Below are 21,036 nucleotides of genomic sequence, written 5' to 3'. Positions count from 1 at the left end.
GGAGACAGCTGTAGATGGGTCCAGAGACAGACAGGGAGATAGCTGTAGATGGGTCCAGAGACTGACAGGGAGATAGCTGCAGATGGGTCCAGAGACAGACAGGGAGATAGCTGTAGATGGGTCCAGAGACAGACAGGGAGATAGCTGTAGATGGGCCCAGAGACAGACAGGGAGATAGCTGTAGATGGGTCCAGAGACAGACAGGGAGATAGCTGTAGATGGGTCCAGAGACAGACAGGGAGATAGCTACAGATGGGTCCAGAGACAGACAGGGAGATAGCTGTAGATGGGTCCAGAGACAGACAGGGAGACAGCTGTAGATGGGTCCAGAGACAGACAGGGAGATAGCTGCAGATGGGTCCAGAGACAGACAGGGAGATAGCTGTAGATGGGTCCAGAGTCAGACAGGGAGATAGCTGTAGATGGGTCCAGAGACAGACAGGGAGACAGCTGTAGATGGGTCCAGAGACAGACAGGGAGATAGCTGCAGATGGGTCCAGAGACAGACAGGGAGATAGCTGTAGATGGGTCCAGAGACAGACAGGGAGATAGCTGCAGATGGGTCCAGAGACAGACAGGGAGATAGCTGTAGATGGGTCCAGAGACAGACAGGGAGATAGCTGTAGATGGGTCCAGAGACAGACAGGGAGATAGCTGCAGATGGGTCCAGAGACAGACAGGGAGATAGCTGTAGATGGGTCCAGAGACAGACAGGGAGATAGCTGTAGATGGGTCCAGAGACAGACAGGGAGATAGCTGTAGATGGGTCCAGAGACAGACAGGGAGATAGCTGCAGATGGGTCCAGAGACAGACAGGGAGATAGCTGCAGATGGGTCCAGAGACAGACAGGGAGATAGCTGCAGATGGGTCCAGAGACAGACAGGGAGATAGCTGCAGATGGGTCCAGAGTCAGACAGGGAGATAGCTGTAGATGGGTCCAGAGACAGACAGGGAGATAGCTGTAGATGGGTCCAGAGACAGACAGGGAGACAGCTGTAGATGGGTCCAGAGACAGACAGGGAGATAGCTGCAGATGGGTCCAGAGACAGACAGGGAGATAGCTGCAGATGGGTCCAGAGACAGACAGGGAGATAGCTGTAGATGGGTCCAGAGTCAGACAGGGAGATAGCTGTAGATGGGTCCAGAGACAGACAGGGAGACAGCTGTAGATGGGTCCAGAGACAGACAGGGAGATAGCTGCAGATGGGTCCAGAGACAGACAGGGAGATAGCTGTAGATGGGTCCAGAGACAGACAGGGAGATAGCTGCAGATGGGTCCAGAGACAGACAGGGAGATAGCTGTAGATGGGTCCAGAGACAGACAGGGAGATAGCTGTAGATGGGTCCAGAGACAGACAGGGAGATAGCTGCAGATGGGTCCAGAGACAGACAGGGAGATAGCTGTAGATGGGTCCAGAGACAGACAGGGAGATAGCTGTAGATGGGTCCAGAGACAGACAGGGAGATAGCTGTAGATGGGTCCAGAGACAGACAGGGAGATAGCTGCAGATGGGTCCAGAGACAGACAGGGAGATAGCTGTAGATGGGTCCAGAGACAGACAGGGAGATAGCTGTAGATGGGTCCAGAGACAGACAGGGAGATAGCTGCAGATGGGTCCAGAGACAGACAGGGAGACAGCTGTAGATGGGTCCAGAGACAGACAGGGAGATAGCTGCAGATGGGTCCAGAGACAGACAGGGAGATAGCTGTAGATGGGTCCAGAGACAGACAGGGAGATAGCTGTAGATGGGTCCAGAGACAGACAGGGAGATAGCTGTAGATGGGTCCAGAGACAGACAGGGAGATAGCTGCAGATGGGTCCAGAGACAGACAGGGAGATAGCTGCAGATGGGTCCAGAGACAGACAGGGAGATAGCTGCAGATGGGTCCAGAGACAGACAGGGAGACAGCTGCAGATGGGTCCAGAGACAGACAGGGAGACAGCTGTAGATGGGTCCAGAGACAGACAGGGAGATAGCTGTAGATGGGTCCAGAGACTGACAGGGAGATAGCTGCAGATGGGTCCAGAGACAGACAGGGAGATAGCTGTAGATGGGTCCAGAGACAGACAGGGAGATAGCTGTAGATGGGCCCAGAGACAGACAGGGAGATAGCTGTAGATGGGCCCAGAGACAGACAGGGAGATAGCTGTAGATGGGTCCAGAGACAGACAGGGAGATAGCTACAGATGGGTCCAGAGACAGACAGGGAGATAGCTGTAGATGGGTCCAGAGACAGACAGGGAGACAGCTGTAGATGGGTCCAGAGACAGACAGGGAGATAGCTGCAGATGGGTCCAGAGACAGACAGGGAGATAGCTGTAGATGGGTCCAGAGTCAGACAGGGAGATAGCTGTAGATGGGTCCAGAGACAGACAGGGAGACAGCTGTAGATGGGTCCAGAGACAGACAGGGAGATAGCTGCAGATGGGTCCAGAGACAGACAGGGAGATAGCTGTAGATGGGTCCAGAGACAGACAGGGAGATAGCTGCAGATGGGTCCAGAGACAGACAGGGAGATAGCTGTAGATGGGTCCAGAGACAGACAGGGAGATAGCTGTAGATGGGTCCAGAGACAGACAGGGAGATAGCTGCAGATGGGTCCAGAGACAGACAGGGAGATAGCTGTAGATGGGTCCAGAGACAGACAGGGAGATAGCTGTAGATGGGTCCAGAGACAGACAGGGAGATAGCTGTAGATGGGTCCAGAGACAGACAGGGAGATAGCTGCAGATGGGTCCAGAGACAGACAGGGAGATAGCTGCAGATGGGTCCAGAGACAGACAGGGAGATAGCTGCAGATGGGTCCAGAGACAGACAGGGAGATAGCTGCAGATGGGTCCAGAGTCAGACAGGGAGATAGCTGTAGATGGGTCCAGAGACAGACAGGGAGATAGCTGTAGATGGGTCCAGAGACAGACAGGGAGACAGCTGTAGATGGGTCCAGAGACAGACAGGGAGATAGCTGCAGATGGGTCCAGAGACAGACAGGGAGATAGCTGCAGATGGGTCCAGAGACAGACAGGGAGATAGCTGTAGATGGGTCCAGAGACAGACAGGGAGACAGCTGTAGATGGGTCCAGAGACAGACAGGGAGATAGCTGTAGATGGGTCCAGAGACAGACAGGGAGATAGCTGTAGATGGGTCCAGAGACAGACAGGGAGATAGCTGTAGATGGGTCCAGAGACAGACAGGGAGATAGCTGTAGATGGGTCCAGAGACAGACAGGGAGATAGCTGCAGATGGGTCCAGAGACAGACAGGGAGATAGCTGCAGATGGGTCCAGAGACAGACAGGGAGACAGGACCACAGACAGGAAAGGAACTGTGTAGAGGCAGCTGTGATATCCTGTCAGATGATGAGAGAGGGAGACAGAGGGAGGAGAGGTTGACCATGAACTCCTCTGAGTTATGATCTTTTAATCCCTTCCATCCGTTCACTGAATTCTCCCCTTTCCTCTCCTCCCTCTGGTCCTTCTCTCCCTCCGCCCCTCTTCCTGACACTCCCTGACATTCTCTCCCACCTAATTCTCTTGCCTGCCATCTCTCCCTGCCTGCCTCTCTCTCTACTCCTACTTCTCCATCTCCCCCTCTCCCTGCCTCTCTCTCTCTACTCCTCCTTCTCCATCTCCTTCTCTCCCTGCCTCTCTCTCTACTAATCATTCTCCATCTCCCTCTCTCCCTGCCTCTCTCTCTCTACTCCTCCTTCTCCATCTCTCTCTCCCTGCCTCTCTCTCTCTACTCCTCCTTCTCCATCTCCCTCTCTCCCTGCCTCTCTCTCTACTCCTCCTTCTCCACCTCCCTCTCTCCCTGCCTCTCTCTCTCTACTCCTCCTTCTCCATCTCCCTCTCTCCCTGCCTGCCTCTCTCTCTACTCCCCATTCTCCATCTCCCTCTCTCCCTGCCTCTCTCTCTACTCCTCATTCTCCATCTCTCCCTGCCTCTCTCTCTCTACTCTCCCTTCTCCATCTCCCTCTTTCCCTGCCTCTCTCTCTCTACTAATCCTTCTCCATCTCCCTCTCTCCTTGCCCCTCTCTCTCTACTCCTCCTTCTCCATCTCCTTCTCTCTCTCCCTACCTGCCTCTCTCTCTACTCCCCTTTCTCCATCTCCCTCTCTCCCTGTCTGCCTGCCTCTCTCTCTACTCCTCCTTCTCCATCTCCCCCTCCATCTCCCTCTCTCCCTGCCTGCCTCTCTCTCTACTCCCCTTTCTCCATCTCCCTCTCTCCCTGTCTGCCTGCCTCTCTCTCTACTCCTCCTTCTCCATCTCCCCCTCCATCTCTCTCTTCCTGTCCAGTTGGAGGCTCGAGGAGGTCCTGTCGTTGAGTTGGGGCTGAGAACTCAGAATCCAGAGCCCAGGGAGAGTCCTCTACAGCGCGGGGACAGAGAGCAGCAGAGGAGGCTGCTGGTGGACACCCACACGGCCGCCATGGACCTGCGATGTCGGCTGGAGCTCAGCGAGAAGGGCTGGGTCCGAGAGAAGTCTGAACTGATGGAGAGATTCAACTCTGAGAGGAAGGAGTGGGAGAGCCAGCTGGGAGACATGCAGAGGAAAATAGAGGAGGTGAGAGGAGGGGAGGGGGGGAGGAGGGGAGGAGGAGAGGGAGGGGAGGGGAGAGGAGGGGGAGGGGGGAGGAGGGGAGAGGAGGGGAGGGGAGGAGGAAGGAGTGGGAGAGCCAGCTGGGAGACATGCAGAGGAAAATAGAGGAGGTGAGAGGAGGGGAGGGGGGGGAGGGGTGAGGGGAGGGGAGAGAAGGGGAGGGGAGGAGGAAGGAGTGGGAGAGCCAGCTGGGAGACATGCAGAGGACAATAGAGGAGGTGAGAGGAGGAGAGGAGGGAGGTGAGAAGAGGGGAGAGGGGAGCGGAGAGGAGGGGAGGAGGAAGGAGTGGGAGACATGCAGAGGAAAAGGAAAATATAGGTGAGAAGAGGGGAGGGGAGAGGAGAGGAGGGGAGAGCCAGCTGGGAGACATGCAGAGGAAAATAGGGGAGAGGAGAGGAGTAGGAAGGTGAGAGGAGGGGAGAGGAGAGGAGAGGAAGGAGTGGGAGAGCCAGCTGGGAGATATGCAGAGGAAAATAGAGGAGGTGAGAGGAGGGGAGGGGAGGGGGGAGAGGAAGGGAGGGGGGATAGGAGGGGAGGGGAGAGGAGGGGAGGAGGAAGGAGTGGGAGAGCCAGCTGGGAGACATGCAGAGGAAAATAGAGGAGGTGAGGGGAGAGGAGGGGAGGATGAAGGAGTGGGAGAGCCAGCTAGGAGACATGCAGAGGAAAATAGAGGAGGTGAGAGGAAGGAGGGGAGAGGGGAGGGGAAAGAGGAGGTGAGAGAGGAGAGGAGGGGAGAGGATGAGGGGAGAGGAGGAGGAGGTGAGAGGAGGAGGGGAGAGGTGGTGAGAGATGGGTGAGAGGAGGGGAGAGGAGGTGGTGAGAGGCGGAGGTGAGAGGAGGAGGGGAGGGGAGAGGAGAGGAGGTGGTGAGAGAAGGGGAGAGGTGGTGAGAGATGGGTGAGAGGAGGTGGTGAGAGGAGGGGAGAGGAGGGGAGGGGAGAGAAGGAGGAGGAGGTGAGGGGAGGTGAGAGGAGGAGGTGAGGGGAGGTGAGAGGAGGAGGTGAGGGGAGGTGAGAGGAGGAGGTGAGGGGAGGGGAGAGGAGGAGGTGAGGGGAGGTGAGAGGAGGAGGTGAGGGGAGGTGAGAGGAGGAGGTGAGGGGAGGTGAGAGGAGGAGGTGAGCCATGACACTGGGGAGTTTTGTTTTACAGCATTGTGTTTTTGTTAAACCAATCTCCTGACACTGGACCTGTAGCCTGGTATTTGTAGCCTGGTATTTGAAGCCTGTAGCCTGGTATTTGAAGCCTGTCGCCTGGTATTTGAAGCCTGTCGCCTGGTATTTGAAGCCTGTCGCCTGGTATTTGAAGCCTGTAGCCTGGTATTTGAAGCCTGTAGCCTGGTATTTGAAGCCCGTAGCCTGGTATTTGAAGCCTGTCGCCTGGTATTTGAAGCCTGTCGCCTGGTATTTGAAGCCTGTCGCCTGGTATTTGAAGCCTGTAGCCTGGTATTTGAAGCCTGTAGCCTGGTATTTGAAGCCCGTAGCCTGGTATTTGAAGCCTGTCGCCTGGTATTTGAAGCCTGTCGCCTTGTATTTGAAGCCTGTAGCCTGGTATTTGAAGCCTGTAGCCTGGTATTTGAAGCCCGTAGCCTGGTATTTGAAGCCTGTAGCCTGGTATTTGAAGCCTGTCGCCTGGTATTTGAAGCCTGTCGCCTGGTATTTGAAACCTGTAGCCTGGTATTTGAAGCCTGTAGCCTGGTATTTGAAGCCTGTCGCCTGGTATTTGAAGCCTGTAGCCTGGTATTTGAAGCCTGTCGCCTGGTATTTGAAACCTGTAGCCTGGTATTTGAAACCTGTAGCCTGGTATTTGAAGCCTGTAGCCTGGTATTTGAAGTCTGTAGCCTGGTATTTGAAACCTGTAGCCTGGTATTTGAAGCCTGTAGCCTGGTATTTGAAGCCTGTCGCCTGGTATTTGAAGCCTGTAGCCTGGTATTTGAAGCCTGTAGCCTGGTATTTGAAGCCTGTAGCCTGGTATTTGAAGCCTGTAGCCTGGTATTTGAAGCCTGTAGCCTGGTATTTGAAGCCTGTCGCCTGGTATTTGAAGCCTGTAGCCTGGTATTTGAAGCCTGTAGCCTGGTATTTGAAGCCTGTAGCCTGGTATTTGAAGCCTGTAGCCTGGTATTTGAAGCCTGTAGCCTGGTATTTGAAACCTGTAGCCTGGTATTTGAAGCCTGTAGCCTGGTATTTGAAGCCTGTAGCCTGGTATTTGAAGCCTGTAGCCTGGTATTTGAAGCCTGTAGCCTGGTATTTGAAACCTGTAGCCTGGTATTTGAAGCCTGTAGCCTGGTATTTGAAGCCTGTAGCCTGGTATTTGAAGCCTGTAGCCTGGTATTTGTAGCCTGGTATTTGAAGCCTGTAGCCTGGTATTTGAAGCCTGTAGCCTGGTATTTGAAGCCTGTAGCCTGGTATTTGAAGCCTGTCGCCTGGTATTTGAAACCTGTAGCCTGGTATTTGAAACCTGTAGCCTGGTATTTGAAGCCTGTAGCCTGGTATTTGAAGCCTGTAGCCTGGTATTTGAAACCTGTAGCCTGGTATTTGAAGCCTGGTATTTGAAGCCTGTAGCCTGGTATTTGAAACCTGTAGCCTGGTATTTGAAACCTGTAGCCTGGTATTTGAAACCTGTAGCCTGGTATTTGAAGCCTGTAGCCTGGTATTTGAAACCTGTAGCCTGGTATTTGAAGCCTGGTATTTGAAACCTGTAGCCTGGTATTTGAAGCCTGTAGCCTGGTATTTGAAGCCTGTAGCCTGGTATTTGAAACCTGTAGCCTGGTATTTGAAACCTGTAGCCTGGTATTTGAAGCCTGTAGCCTGGTCTTGCCCAACTCATATGGTCATTGAACATGGGAGTTGTTGTCATGACAATAACCACAGCAGTTGGAAAGACAGAACAGGTCTGGGACCCGGTTGGCTGAGCTGTAGACTGGTTGCCGTACCAGGCGGTGATACAGAATGCTTTACCAGTCGGCCATCAGACTTGCCACCAAATGCTCCTTCTAGGACACATCACTGCACTCTGTACTCCTCTGTGAACTGGTCATCTCTGTATACCCGTCGCAAGACCCACTGGTTGATGCTTATTTATAAAACCACTCTTAGGCCTCACTCCCCCCCCCCCCTATCTGAGATATCTACTGCAGCCCTCATCCTCTACATACAACACCCGTTCTGCCAGTTCCATTCTGTTAAAGGTCCCCAAAGCACACACACATCCCTGGGTCGCTCATCTTTTCAGTTCACTGCAGCTAGCGACTGGAACGAGCTGCAACAAACACTCAAACTGGACAGTTTTATCTCAATCTCTTCATTCAACACTCAATCATGGACACTCTTACTGACAGTTGTGGCTGCTTTGTGTGATGTGCTGTTGACTCTACCTTCTTGCTGTTGTCTCTACCTTCTTGCTGTTGACTCCACCTTCTTGCTGTTGTCTCTACCTTCTTGCTGTTGTCTCTACCTTCTTGCTGTTGTCTCTACCTTCTTGCTGTTGTCTCTACCTTCTTGCTGTTGTCTCTACCTTCTTGCTGTTGTCTCTACCTTCTTGCTGTTGTCTCTACCTTCTTGCTGTTGTCTCTACCTTCTTGCTGTTGTCTCCACCTTCTTGCTGTTGACTCTACCTTCTTGCTGTTGACTCTACCTTCTTGCTGTTGTCTCTACCTTCTTGCTGTTGTCTCTACCTTCTTGCTGTTGTCTCCACCTTCTTGCTGTTGTCTCTACCTTCTTGCTGTTGACTCTACCTTCTTGCTGTTGTCTCTACCTTCTTGCTGTTGACTCTACCTTCTTGCTGTTGTCTCTACCTTCTCGCTGTTGACTCTACCTTCTTGCTGTTGTCTCTACCTTCTTGCTGTTGACGCTGCCTTCTTGCTGTTGTCTCTACCTTCTTGCTGTTGACTCTACCTTCTTGCTGTTGTCTCTACCTTCTTGCCCAATAATGTTTGTATTGTGTTTTGTGCTGCTACCATGTTGTTGCTACCATGTTGTTGTCATGTTGTGTTGCTACCATGCTGTGTTGTCATGTTGTTAGGAGAGGCTAGGGGAGGCTAGGGGAGGCTAGGAGAGGCTAGGGGAGGGTAGGAGAGGCTAGGGGAGGTCAGGAGAGGCTAGGGGAGGCTAGGAGAGGCTAGGAGATTAGCTTCCTAATGAGAAGAGAAATACAAAAGGAACAATCTGCTTTGAACCAACATGTGGCTCTCATTTGGCCTCCCGAGAAAAAAAAGAAACACAGAGAGACAGAGAGACATGTTTACCACAGCATAGTCCTCACCTCACTACAGAGAGACAGAGAGACATGTTTACCACAGCATAGTCCTCACCTCACTACAGAGAGACAGAGAGACATGTTTACCACAACATAGTCCTCACCTCACTACAGAGAGACATGTTTACCACAACATAGTCCTCACCTCACTACAGAGAGACAGAGAGACATGTTTACCACAACATAGTCCTCACCTCACTACAGAGAGACATGTTTACCACAGCATAGTCCTCACCTCACTACAGAGAGACAGAGAGACATGTTTACCACAACATAGTCCTCACCTCACTACAGAGAGACATGTTTACCACAGCATAGTCCTCACCTCACTACAGAGAGACAGAGAGACATGTTTACCACAACATAGTCCTCACCTCACTACAGAGAGACATGTTTACCACAACATAGTCCTCACCTCACTACAGAGAGACATGTTTACCACAGCATAGTCCTCACCTCACTACAGAGAGACATGTTTACCACAACATAGTCCTCACCTCACTACAGAGAGACAGAGAGACATGTTTACCACAGCATAGTCCTCACCTCACTACAGAGAGACAGAGAGACATGTTTACCACAACATAGTCCTCACCTCACTACAGAGAGACAGAGAGACATGTTTACCACAACATAGTCCTCACCTCCCTACAGAGAGACATGTTTACCACAGCATAGTCCTGACCTCACTACAAAGAGACAGAGAGACATGTTTACCACAACATAGTCCTCACCTCACTACAAAGAGACATGTTTACCACAACATAGTCCTCACCTCACTACAGAGAGACATGTTTACCACAGCATAGTCCTCACCTCACTACAGAGAGACAGAGAGACATGTTTACCACAACATAGTCCTCACCTCACTACAGAGAGACATGTTTACCACAGCATAGTCCTCACCTCACTACAGAGAGACAGAGAGACATGTTTACCACAACATAGTCCTCACCTCACTACAAAGAGACATGTTTACCACAGCATAGTCCTCACCTCACTACAGAGAGACATGTTTACCACAACATAGTCCTCACCACACTACAGAGAGACATGTTTACCACAACATAGTCCTCACCTCACTACAGAGAGACATGTTTACCACAACATAGTCCTCACCTCACTACAGAGAGACAGAGAGACATGTTTACCACAACATAGTCCTCACCTCACTACAGAGAGACAGAGAGACATGTTTACCACAACATAGTCCTCACCTCACTACAGAGAGACAGAGAGACATGTTTACCACAGCATAGTCCTCACCTCACTACAGAGAGACATGTTTACCACAACATAGTCCTCACCTCACTACAGAGAGACATGTTTACCACAACATAGTCCTCACCTCACTACAGAGAGACATGTTTACCACAACATAGTCCTCACCTCACTACAGAGAGACATGTTTACCACAACATAGTCCTCACCTCACTACAGAGAGACAGAGAGACATGTTTACCAGAGAGACACAGAGAGGCAGAGAGACACAGAGAGACACAGAGAGGCAGAGACACAGAGAGACATATTTAGGGAACATAGTGCCATTTGGGAGGCATCCATTATGAAATATTTCTCCAGATTGGGGGCGGTAGGAGGGGAAAGGTCATTCGTTCAGTTTAGCACTCTGAGTCTGTGGTCAGTTGTGTGTTTCTCTGGGTGCGTAGCCTAAGGAGTGAGTTGTGTGTTTCTCTGGGTGCGTAGCCTAAGGAGTGAGTTGTGTGTTTCTCTGGGTGCGTAGCCTAAGGAGTGAGTTGTGTGTTTCTCTGGGTGCGTAGCCTAAGGAGTGAGTTGTGTGTTTCTCTGGGTGCGTAGCCTAAGGAGTGAGTTGTGTGTTTCTCTGGGTGCTTGGCCTAAGGAGTGAGTTGTGTGTTTCTCTGGGTGCGTGGCCTAAGGAGTGAGTTGTGTGTTTCTCTGGGTGCGTAGCCTAAGGAGTGAGTTGTGTGTTTCTCTGGGTGCGTAGCCTAAGGAGTGAGTTGTGTGTTTCTCTGGGTGCGTAGCCTAAGGAGTGAGTTGTGTGTTTCTCTGGGTGTGTAGCCTAAGGAGTGAGTTGTGTGTTTCTCTGGGTGCGTAGCCTAAGGAGTGAGTTGTGTGTTTCTCTGGGTGCGTAGCCTAAGGAGTGAGTTGTATTGTAGTGGTTTCTGTCCTGGTTTCCAGATGTGAAAGTCGTTATATCACGAGAGGGCCATAAACGATATCTAGTAATGCCGCGTACTCCAAGAAAGGTGAAAGTTGATATACATTTCTGAGGTCTCGTCATTTTTCAGGACACAAACTCAAGTACACAGTACAAATATGACACAATATTTTCAGTATTTTATACAAAGTATTTCCTATTCAACAAATCTGTATATGAGTAAGGCTTGTATTTTTACAAGTTTTTTCAAAATATACTAGAATGGATTTTATAAAATGACTAAAAGTGTTTTAAGATTTTAACCTGTAGAGGTACTAAACATATTTGTGTGTTTAGTTGAAGAGAAAATGTGGCGAATTTTCTAAAGGTTGATCTAAACGTCTTCACCCCGTGGCTGTCAACGTCTCACCGAGATCTGCGCTCGGCTTCCTGAACTCGCCTTTTCATCTCATATTGATCTTGCCCGTCTACGACAAACGGAAAGCGAATTTCGTTTAAAAATCTATGAATTATTTTATGTTACTGGCAACTGGAGGCAGGAAGCCTCGTGGTTAGAGGAGGCAGGCAGCCTCGTGGTTAGAGGCAGGTAGCCTCGTGGTTAGAGGCAGGTAGCCTCGTGGTTAGAGGGGGAGGCAGGTAGCCTCGTGGTTAGAGGAGGGAGGCAGGTAGCCTAGTGGTTAGAGGGGGGAGGCAGGTAGCCTCGTGGTTAGAGGAGGGAGGCAGGTAGCCTAGTGGTTAGAGGGGGGAGGCAGGTAGCCTAGTGGTTAGAGGGGGGAGGCAGGTAGCCTAGTGGTTAGAGGGGGAGGCAGGTAGCCTCGTGGTTAGAGGAGGGAGGCAGGTAGCCTAGTGGTTAGAGGGGGGAGGCAGGTAGCCTAGTGGTTAGAGGGGGAGGCAGGTAGCCTCGTGGTTAGAGGAGGGAGGCAGGTAGCCTAGTGGTTAGAGGGGGGAGGCAGGTAGCCTAGTGGTTAGAGGGGGAGGCAGGTAGCCTCGTGGTTAGAGGGGGAGGCAGGTAGCCTCGTGGTTAGAGGAGGGTGGCAGGTAGCCTCGTGGTTAGAGGAAGGAGGCAGGTAGCCTAGTGGTTAGAGGGGGGAGCCAGGTAGTCTCGTGGTTCGAGGGGGGAGGCAGGTAGCCTCGTGGTTCGAGGGGGGAGGCAGGTAGCCTCGTGGTTCGAGGGGGGAGGACAGGTAGCCTCGTGGTTCGAGGGGGGGGGGACAGGTAGTCTAGTGGTTAGAGGGGGGAGGCAGGTAGCCCCGTGGTTAGAGCGTTGGACTAGTGACCATAAAGGTTGCTAGATCGAATCCCAGAGCTGACAAGGTAAAAATCTGTAGTTCTGCCCCTGAACAAGGCAGTTAACCCACTGTTCCCCTGATCAAGGCAGTTAACCCACTGTTCCCCTGAACAAGGCAGTTAACCCACTGTTCCCCTGAACAAGGCAGTTAACCCACTGTTCCCCTGAACAAGGCAGTTAACCCACTGTTCCCCTGAACAAGGCAGTTAACCCACTGTTCCCCTGATCAAGGCAGTTAACCCACTGTTCCCCTGAACAAGGCAGTTAACCCACTGTTCCCCTGATCAAGGCAGTTAACCCACTGTTCCCCTGAACAAGGCAGTTAACCCACTATTCCCCTGAACAAGGCAGTTAACCCACTGTTCCCCTGATCAAGGCAGTTAACCCACTGTTCCCCTGAACAAGGCAGTTAACCCACTGTTCCCCTGATCAAGGCAGTTAACCCACTGTTCCCCTGAACAAGGCAGTTAACCCACTGTTCCCCTGAACAAGGCAGTTAACCCACTGTTCCTAGGCCGTCATTGCAAATAAGAATTTGTTCTTAACTGAGTTGACTAGTTAAATTATTTAATTTAATTTTTAAATCTCTGAATGTGCTTCAGCGACGTAAGGATTCCAGGCGTATGCGTTGTTAGTGGCTCAACCAGTAAGGTTTCAGCCAGGACTTGATGGACAGTCGGAAGACCGAATGAAATGGTAGGAGGGAGGGACTTACAGGCGGTGAGAGACGTACTCCTGTGTCCGTGGTAACCAGGGCTAGTCTTTTTCCATCTACGGTGTCCACAGATCGATTTATAACGTGAAAATGTCTGTCGGAAACCAGAACTACGCAGGACTTTCACATCGAAGAGTTTAAAACTTAAACATAATATAAAAAATCACAGACCTAGAATGAGATACTGTTTCTGTGGGAACACTTCACGTCTTACAGATGTGAAACTTTGTGATTCTGCCCAAATGCATCGTGGGCAAGACCTGTGAAAGCATTTCCCACTGTCCACACACTGGTTGAATCCACGTTGTTTCTCGTCGTCATTTCCCACTGGGCACACACTGGTTGAATCCACGTTGTTTCTCGTCGTCATTTCCCACTGGGCACACACTGGTTGAATCCACGTTGTTTCTCGTCGTCGTTTCCCACTGTTCACACACTGGTTGAATCCACGTTGTTTCTCGTCGTCGTTTCCCACTGGGTACACACTGGTTGAATCCACATTGTTTCTAGTCGTCATTTCCCACTGTCCAAACACTGGTTGAATCCGTTGTTTCTACGTCATTTCCCGCTGTCCAAACACTGGTTGAATCCACGTTGTTTCTAGTCGTCATTTCCCACTGTCCACACACTGGTTGAATCCACATTGTTTCTAGTCGTCATTTCCCACTGGGCACACACTGGTTGAATCCACATATTTTCTAGTCGTCATTTCCCACTGTTCACACACTGGTTGAATCCACGTTGTTTCTAGTCATCATTTCCCACTGTCCAAACACTGGTTGAATCCACGTTGTTTCTAGTCGTCATTTCCCACTGGGCACACACTGGTTGAATCCACGTTGTTTCTTCGTCATTTCCTACTGTCCACACACTGGTTGAATCCACGTTGTTTCCACGTCATTGAAATGATATGACTCTCTCTTCCTAGATGTACAAGGAGGTGAAGGTGAGGCGTGAGGTATCTGGGGAGATGAGAGAACCTGTCGGAGAGATTACAGAGGAAGTAACCCTGAACGTCAACGTACATACCACCAGCACAGGATCCAGCATGCTTAGCGACAACTCGACTTCCGACCCCCAGAGCAGCAGCAGCAGCCAATCAGAGCCCACCAACCAACGCGGCTCCTACCCCCGTTGTCACCGCAACGACGACTTCGCCGCCCACAGAACCCGGGCGGATCACCGTGGCGACAGAGGAAACCCCCGTAACTATGACGACTGTGTCGGTAACCAGGAAGTGGACATGGGGGAACTGGAGGCCATCCTGCGAGGGGTTGACAGAGACTCTCCCTCTGAAGGGGGTAGGGTTAATGTCTGCCGCTCCTCCCACGGTGGATCTAGTGTAGGAGTGACCCACAACACAGAGATGATCTCTGGGACATGGAGTGACAAGATGGAGAATACTACAGCCCTCAATGCCGTGAGTCACCACAACGTTCTGTCGTCTATGGCTCCACCCTCTGAAGTCTATTTTGGTCTTTAGTAATGTACAACTCTCCCTCCCTCCTCTACTCTCTCTCTCCTTCTCTCTCTCTCCTTCTCTCTCCCTCTCTCCTTCTCCCTCCCTCCTCTACTCTCTCTCTCCTTCTCTCTCTCTCCTTCTCTCTCCCTCTTTCCTTCTCCCTCCCTCCTCTACTCTCTCTCTCCTTCTCTCCCTCCCTCCTCTACTCTCTCTCTCCTTCTCTCTCTCTCCTCTCTCCCTCTCTCCTTCTCCCTCCCTCCTCTACTCTCTCTCTCTCCTTCTCTCCCTCCCTCCCTCCTCTACTCTCTCTCTCCTTCTCTCTCCCACCCTCTCTCTCTCTCCCTCTCTCCTTCTCTCTCCCTCCCTTCTCTACTCTCTCTCCTTCTCTCTCCCTCCCTCCTCTACTCTCTCTCCTTCTCTCTCCCTTCCATTCCCGCTCCCTCCCTTCCCCTCTCTCTCTCCCCATCTCTCTCTCTCTCTCCCTCCTCTACTCTCTCCCTACCTCTCTCTCTCCCTCCCTCCTCTACTCTCTCCCTCCGTCCTCTACTCTCTCCCTCCCTTCCTCTCCCTCTTGCTGTCCCTCCCTCCTCTCTCTCCGTCCCTCCTATATACTCTTCCTCCCTCCCTTCCTCTCCTTCTCTCTCCTTCTCTCTCTCCCTCCTCTCTCTCCTTCTGTCTCTCTCTCTCCCTCCTCTCTCTCCTTCTCTCTCTCCCTCCTCTCTCTCCCTCCTCTCTCTCCCTCCCTCCTATACACTCTTCCTCCCTCCCTTCTCTCTCTCCCTCCTCTCTCTCCTTCTGTCTCCCTCTCTCATCTCTAGGCCCTGAAGGAGATAGCCCGTGTGAGTGAAGAGCTGTGTAGCTACCAGGATGAGATCAGCAGGAAGTCCGGAGCGGACAAGAGGTAAGACTATATCAACAAACTGTTCCCTGTATTGTGCACTACTTTTGACCATGGCCCTTAGGGCCGAGTACTGGTTAGATCCAGCCAAGTGCCATAGGGTTCTGTATAGGGAATAGGGTTCCGTTTGGGATACAGTCACTGTCTACCTATGGCTGGATCTAACCAGTACTCGGCTGGGAGCACCTTGGCACTTGACTGGATCTAACCAGTCCTCGGCTGGGAGCACCTTGGCACTTGGCTGGATCTAACCAGTACTCGGCTGGGAGCACCATGGCACTTGGCTGGATCTAACCAGTACTCGGCTTGGAGCACCATGGCACTTGGCTGGATCTAACCAGTACTCGGCTGGGAGCCCCATGGCACTTGGCTGGATCTAACCCAGTACTCGGCTGGGAGCATCCTGGCACACGGCTGGATCTAACCAGTCCTCGGCTGCGAACACCATGGCACTTGGCTGGATCTAACCAGTACTCGGCTGGGAGCCCCATGGCACTTGGCTGGATCTTACCAGTCCTCGGCTGGGAGCACCATGGCACTTGGCTGGATCTAACCAGTCCTCGGCTGGGAGCACCATGGCACTTGGCTGGATCTAACCAGTACTCGGCTGGGAGCACCATGGCATGTGCTTTTTAAACCTTGCATCCAGAACTAAATGTTGCATTACGAACCACTGGTTCAAATACCAGGCATGCTTGGTCTGCTCCATTTGCCTTAGCAGCCACCAGTCATTATATGAACTACCTGAGAAACCTGGGCTGTTTGCTGGGCTTTGTGACGGTATGGACTTCCTCTCTCTCTGTTCCGTCCTCTGCTCTAGGAGTCACTGTTTCAAATACCTGGGCTGTTTGCTGGGCTTTGTGACGGTATGGACTTCCTCTCTCTCTGTTCCGTCCTCTGCTCTAGGAGTCACTGTTTCAAATACCTGGGCTGTTTGCTGGGCTTTGTGGGCCCATTCTGCTTGATCTCTCCTAGAGTTGAATTGTTTGAAATAGCTTAGATGCTCGCTGTATTTTAGTAATGTAATGACCTTTTGCTTTCTCTCTGTGTTTTGATTCCCTCTGCCTTAAGGGGTCGAACCGAGTCCTCGTATTTCTCCGAGGTGGATCATGTTACGACCAGAGAGAGAATGGAGGACCCTGCCTTCAATCTGACTCAGCTGGTAGCTGACCTCAGGGCCCTGGAAGAGGAGAACTGGCTGTCCATCAGGAAGGACCCCGCCAGGGGCCCCAGTGTCCTCAAGGAGCCCACCAGGGGCCCCAGTCACCTCAAGGACCCCGCCAGGGGCCCCAGTCACCTCAAGGATCCCACCAGGGGCCCCAGTCACCTTAAGAACCCCGACAGGGGCCCCAGTCACCTCAAGGATCCCACCAGGGGCCCCAGTCACCTCAAGGACCCCACATCCAAGCCCTCTGACAGGGAGAGAGAAGCACCTCCACTCCCCCCTCTGCTGGTTCCTCCTCCTATCCCTCCTCGGACAACATCATGGTACCTCGCCAGCCCCTCCCCTGAACTACAACTACACGTCCCAGAATCCCTCAGTGGCTCGGGCAGGAAGTGCCACAGCCCCTGTCTCCTGTTAGACAGGAAGTGCAGCAGCAGCCCGTCGATAGTGAGGAAGTTCGAGGCGATGCTGCAGGAGAACGAGGGGAAAGTTCTGACGGAGGCGGGGTTTACCACCTGCGCTGTTCCCGTTAACTCCCATTGCAACGCGGGCTGTTGCCACAACCGCTGGTCCTTCGGCAGCGGCAAGTCGTCCACCTACGTGCCTGTCCAGAAGAGCCTGTCTGAAGTCAACATAGTGAGTGCTGCTGGGAAGGACTTGATCCACGACTACAGGCCCGTTGAGAAACCTCAAAGTCCTAGAAGCCCTGAGAGAGAGAGTCATATACAACCTGGAAACAAAGACCTAGCAGTTTCGCACATCTGTCTTGACCTTACCTTAGAGTTACCCCCTCCAGGCTCCAACCCTCCAGGCTCCAACCCTCCAGGCTCCAACCCTCCAGGCTCCAACCCTCCAGGCTCCAACGCTCCAGACTCCAACCCTCCAGACTCCAACCCTCCAGGCTCCAACCCTCCATGCTCCAACCCTCCAGACTCCAACCCTCCAGGCTCCAACCCTCCAGACTCCAACCCTCCAGGCTCCAACCCTCCAGACTCCAACCCTCCAGGCTCCAACCCTCCAGGCTCCAACCCTCCATGCTCCAACCCTCCAGGCCACAGTAGGAATATGATGCTGGAACAGGCCACTGCTGAGTTTAACAGAACTCTCTTCCAGGCTGAGATGGGTCGAGGGACGGAGGACGATGAGGTAGAGGACAGTTTTACATCAGCGGGTGTCTCTAAAGGGGGCATACCAGACGGTACGACGGTATGTGGCGAGGTCACACGCAGGGTCACCAGGGAGACGAACTTTGACCTCCCGCCGCGGCACGCCACAGAGGTCAGACAGAAGGAGGTGATCTGTGACATCACAGCTCAGAAGCTGAGTTCCGGGATCAAACTGAGCCAGGCCCTGTCCCCATCTGACCCTCATCCAGGGGTCACCGTCAGGACCTTTGAACCCCCTGTCACCTCTGACCTTTCACCCCAACGCCCAGAAGTTGCGTTGAGGAACATGCCTTCTAACCCGGCAACACGTTGCCCTGTGGTCAAACACAAAGCTGGACCCCCCAACAGCCTATCTAAGCCCACACTGCACAGGTCCATCTCTAGTGAATACAAGCAGCCTGCCCAGACTACACGCACGGCTCCAGGACCAGAGGTGAGTGCCAGTCCTAAGAGGGACATCAAGGCCCAAGGAGCGAGGCCTCATTCCGTTAAGTCATGCCCAGCTCCCCAGCCTCCTACAAACCTCAGGCCGAGGCAGGTTGGGCAACCTGGGTGTCGCTCAACCACAACGCAGGACATCCTTAAAGCTGGATCTGTTGGGTCAGGACTCCGTGTGCCTGGGGGGTCAGGACTCCGTGTGCCTGGGGGGTCAGGACTCCGTGGTGTAATGAGCGACCAGCCCTGGAAGCCCCTGACCCTGGCTGCATTACGTCCGTCTGACTCCAGGTCTAATTACGGAGCTGTGGAGAAGATCCTAAAGAGCTACGAGAACACTGCCTGGAGCCAGCGGTACCAGAACCATACCCAACCCACTGAGTCCAGCCCTAACCCTGGACCCAGCCCTAACCCTGGACCCAGCCCTAACCCTGGTCTCAGCCCCAGCCCTAACCCTGGACCCAGCCCTAACCCTGGACTCAGCCCCAGCCCTAACTCTGGACCCAGCCCCAGCCCTAACCCTGGACCCAGCCCCAGCCCTAACCCTGGACCCAGCCCTAACCCTGGACCCAGCCCCAGCCCTAACCCTGGACCCAGCCCTAACCCTGGACCCAGCACTAACCCTGGTCTCAGCCCCAGCCCTAACCCTGGACTCAGCCCCAGCCCTAACCCTGGCCCCAGCCCTAACCCTGGACCCAGCACTAACCCTGGTCTCAGCCCCAGCCCTAACCCTGGACCCAGCCCCAGCCCTAACCCTGGACCCAGCCCTAACCCTGGTCTCAGCCCTAACCCTGGTCTCAGCCCCAGCCCTAACCCTGGACTCAGCCCCAGCCCTAACCCTGGTCCCAGCCCCAGCCCTAACCCTGGACCCAGCCCCAGCCCTAACCCTGGACCCAGCCCTAACCCTGGACCCAGCCCCAGCCCTAACCCTGGACCCAGCCCTAACCCTGGTCTCAGCCCTAACCCTGGTCTCAGCCCCAGCCCTAACCCTGGTCCCAGCCCCAGCCCTAACCCTGGTCTCAGCCTCAGCCAGGAAGAGGAACTCATGGATCTTCTGGAGGAGATGATGGATAAGGATTACTGGGATCAGTCAGGCCCTGCCTCTGGACACTCCTCACACACACACTCTCACCACAGCCAGCTGACCAGCTCCCCCAGAGAGACAAGGCTAGCCATGCAGGTGGGTACAGCGTTAAAACGCAGACGCATGAATACACACACACACACACACACACACTCTCACCACAGCCAGCTGACCAGCTCCCCCAGAGAGACAAGGCTAGCCATGCAGGTGGGTACAGCGTTAAAACGCAAACGCATGAATACACACACACACTCTCACCACAGCCAGCTGACCAGCTCCCCCAGAGAGACAAGGCTAGCCATGCAGGTGGGTACAGCGTTAAAACGCAAACGCATGAATACACACACACACACACACACACACACACACACACACACACACACACACACACACACACACACACACACACACACACACACACACACACACACACACACACACACACACACACACACCATTGTGTTTATTCTGTGGAATAGTTTGACTTGTTGATCAAATTTCTTCAGGCTCTCTAACACATTTAAGTGGCAAAATCTGCATCCCAAAATGGTCCCTATGTGTCCTGGTTGACAGTAATACCATCCAGGGTTCTATTAATGGTCCCCAAGTTCCTATGTGTCCTGGTTAATGGTCCCCTAGTTCCTATGGGTCCTGGTTAATGGCCCCCTAGTCCCTATGGGTCCTAGTTAATGGTCCCCTAGTTCCTATGGGTCCTAGTTAATGGTCCCCTAGTCCCTAAGGGTCCTGGTTAATGGTCCCCTAGTTCCTATGGGTCCTGGTTAATGGCCCCCTAGTCCCTATGGGTCCTAGTTAATGGTCCCCTAGTTCCTATGGGTCCTAGTTAATGGTCCCCTAGTCCCTAAGGGTCCTGGTTAATGGCCCCCTAGTCCCTATGGGTCCTGGTTAATGGTCCCCTAGTCCCTATGTGTCCTGGTTAATGGTCCCCTAGTCCCTATGGGTCCTGGTTAATGGTCCCCTAGTTCCTATGGGTCCTGGTTAATGGTCCCCTAGTTCCTATGGGTCCTGGTTAATGGTCCCCTAGTTCCTATGGGTCCTAGTTAATGGTCCCCTAGTTCCTATGGGTCCTAGTTAATGGTCCCCTAGTTCCTATGGGTCCTGGTTAATGGTCCCCTAGTTCCTATGGGTCCTGGTTAATGGTCCCTACAGGTCCTGGTTAATGGTCCCCTAGTTCCTATGGGTCCTGGTTAATGGTCCCCTAGTCCCTATGTGTCCTGGTTAATGGTCCCTATGTGTCCTGGTTAATGGTCCCCTAGTTCCTATGTGTCCTGGTTGATGGTCCCCTAGTTCCTATGGGTCCTAGTTAATGGTCCCCTAGTTCCTATGGGTCCTAGTTAATGGTCCCCTAGTTCCTATGGGTCCTGGTTAATGGTCCCCTAGTTCCTATGGGTCCTAGTTAATGGTCCCCTAGTTCCTATGGGTCCTGGTTGATGGTCCCCTAGTTCCTATGGGTCCTGGTTAATGGTCCCCTAGTCCCTATGGGTCCTGGTTAATGGTCCCTACGGGTCCTGGTTAATGGTCCCTACGGGTCCTGGTTAATGGTCCCTATGTGTCCTGGTTAATGGTCCCCTAGTTCCTATGGGTCCTGGTTAATGGTTCCTACGGGTCCTGGTTAATGGTCCCCTAGTCCCTATGGGTCCTGGTTAATGGTCCCCTAGTTCCTATGGGTCCTTGTTAATGGTCCCCTAGTTCCTATGGGTCCTGGTTAATGGTCCCCTAGTTCCTATGGGTCCTGGTTAATGGTCCCCTAGTCCCTATGTGTCTTGGTTAATGGTCCCCTAGTCCCTATGGGTCCTGGTTAATGGTCCCCTAGTTCCTA

The 21,036-nt window shown here is 52.9% G+C and overlaps 1 protein-coding gene across 1 annotated transcript in view; it reads left to right on the top strand.

Moving 5' to 3' along the window:
- The window catches only part of mtcl3a (MTCL family member 3a), a 49,485-nt gene that overhangs the window by 18,752 nt on the left and 9,697 nt on the right, over positions 1–21,036 (top strand). Inside the window, exons 3-6 of the mRNA XM_064946859.1 lie at positions 4,296–4,562; positions 13,918–14,409; positions 15,270–15,352; positions 16,421–19,505. Coding sequence (XP_064802931.1) covers positions 4,296–4,562; positions 13,918–14,409; positions 15,270–15,352; positions 16,421–19,505 — 3,927 coding nt within the window. The remainder of the gene's footprint in view (positions 1–4,295; positions 4,563–13,917; positions 14,410–15,269; positions 15,353–16,420; positions 19,506–21,036) is intronic.

This window comes from Oncorhynchus masou, chromosome 29, assembly GCF_036934945.1.
Source record: "Oncorhynchus masou masou isolate Uvic2021 chromosome 29, UVic_Omas_1.1, whole genome shotgun sequence".
Lineage (NCBI taxonomy): Eukaryota > Metazoa > Chordata > Actinopteri > Salmoniformes > Salmonidae > Oncorhynchus > Oncorhynchus masou.
Note: the sequence above shows the minus strand (reverse complement) of the source record. Positions and strands in the feature narration are given on the sequence as shown.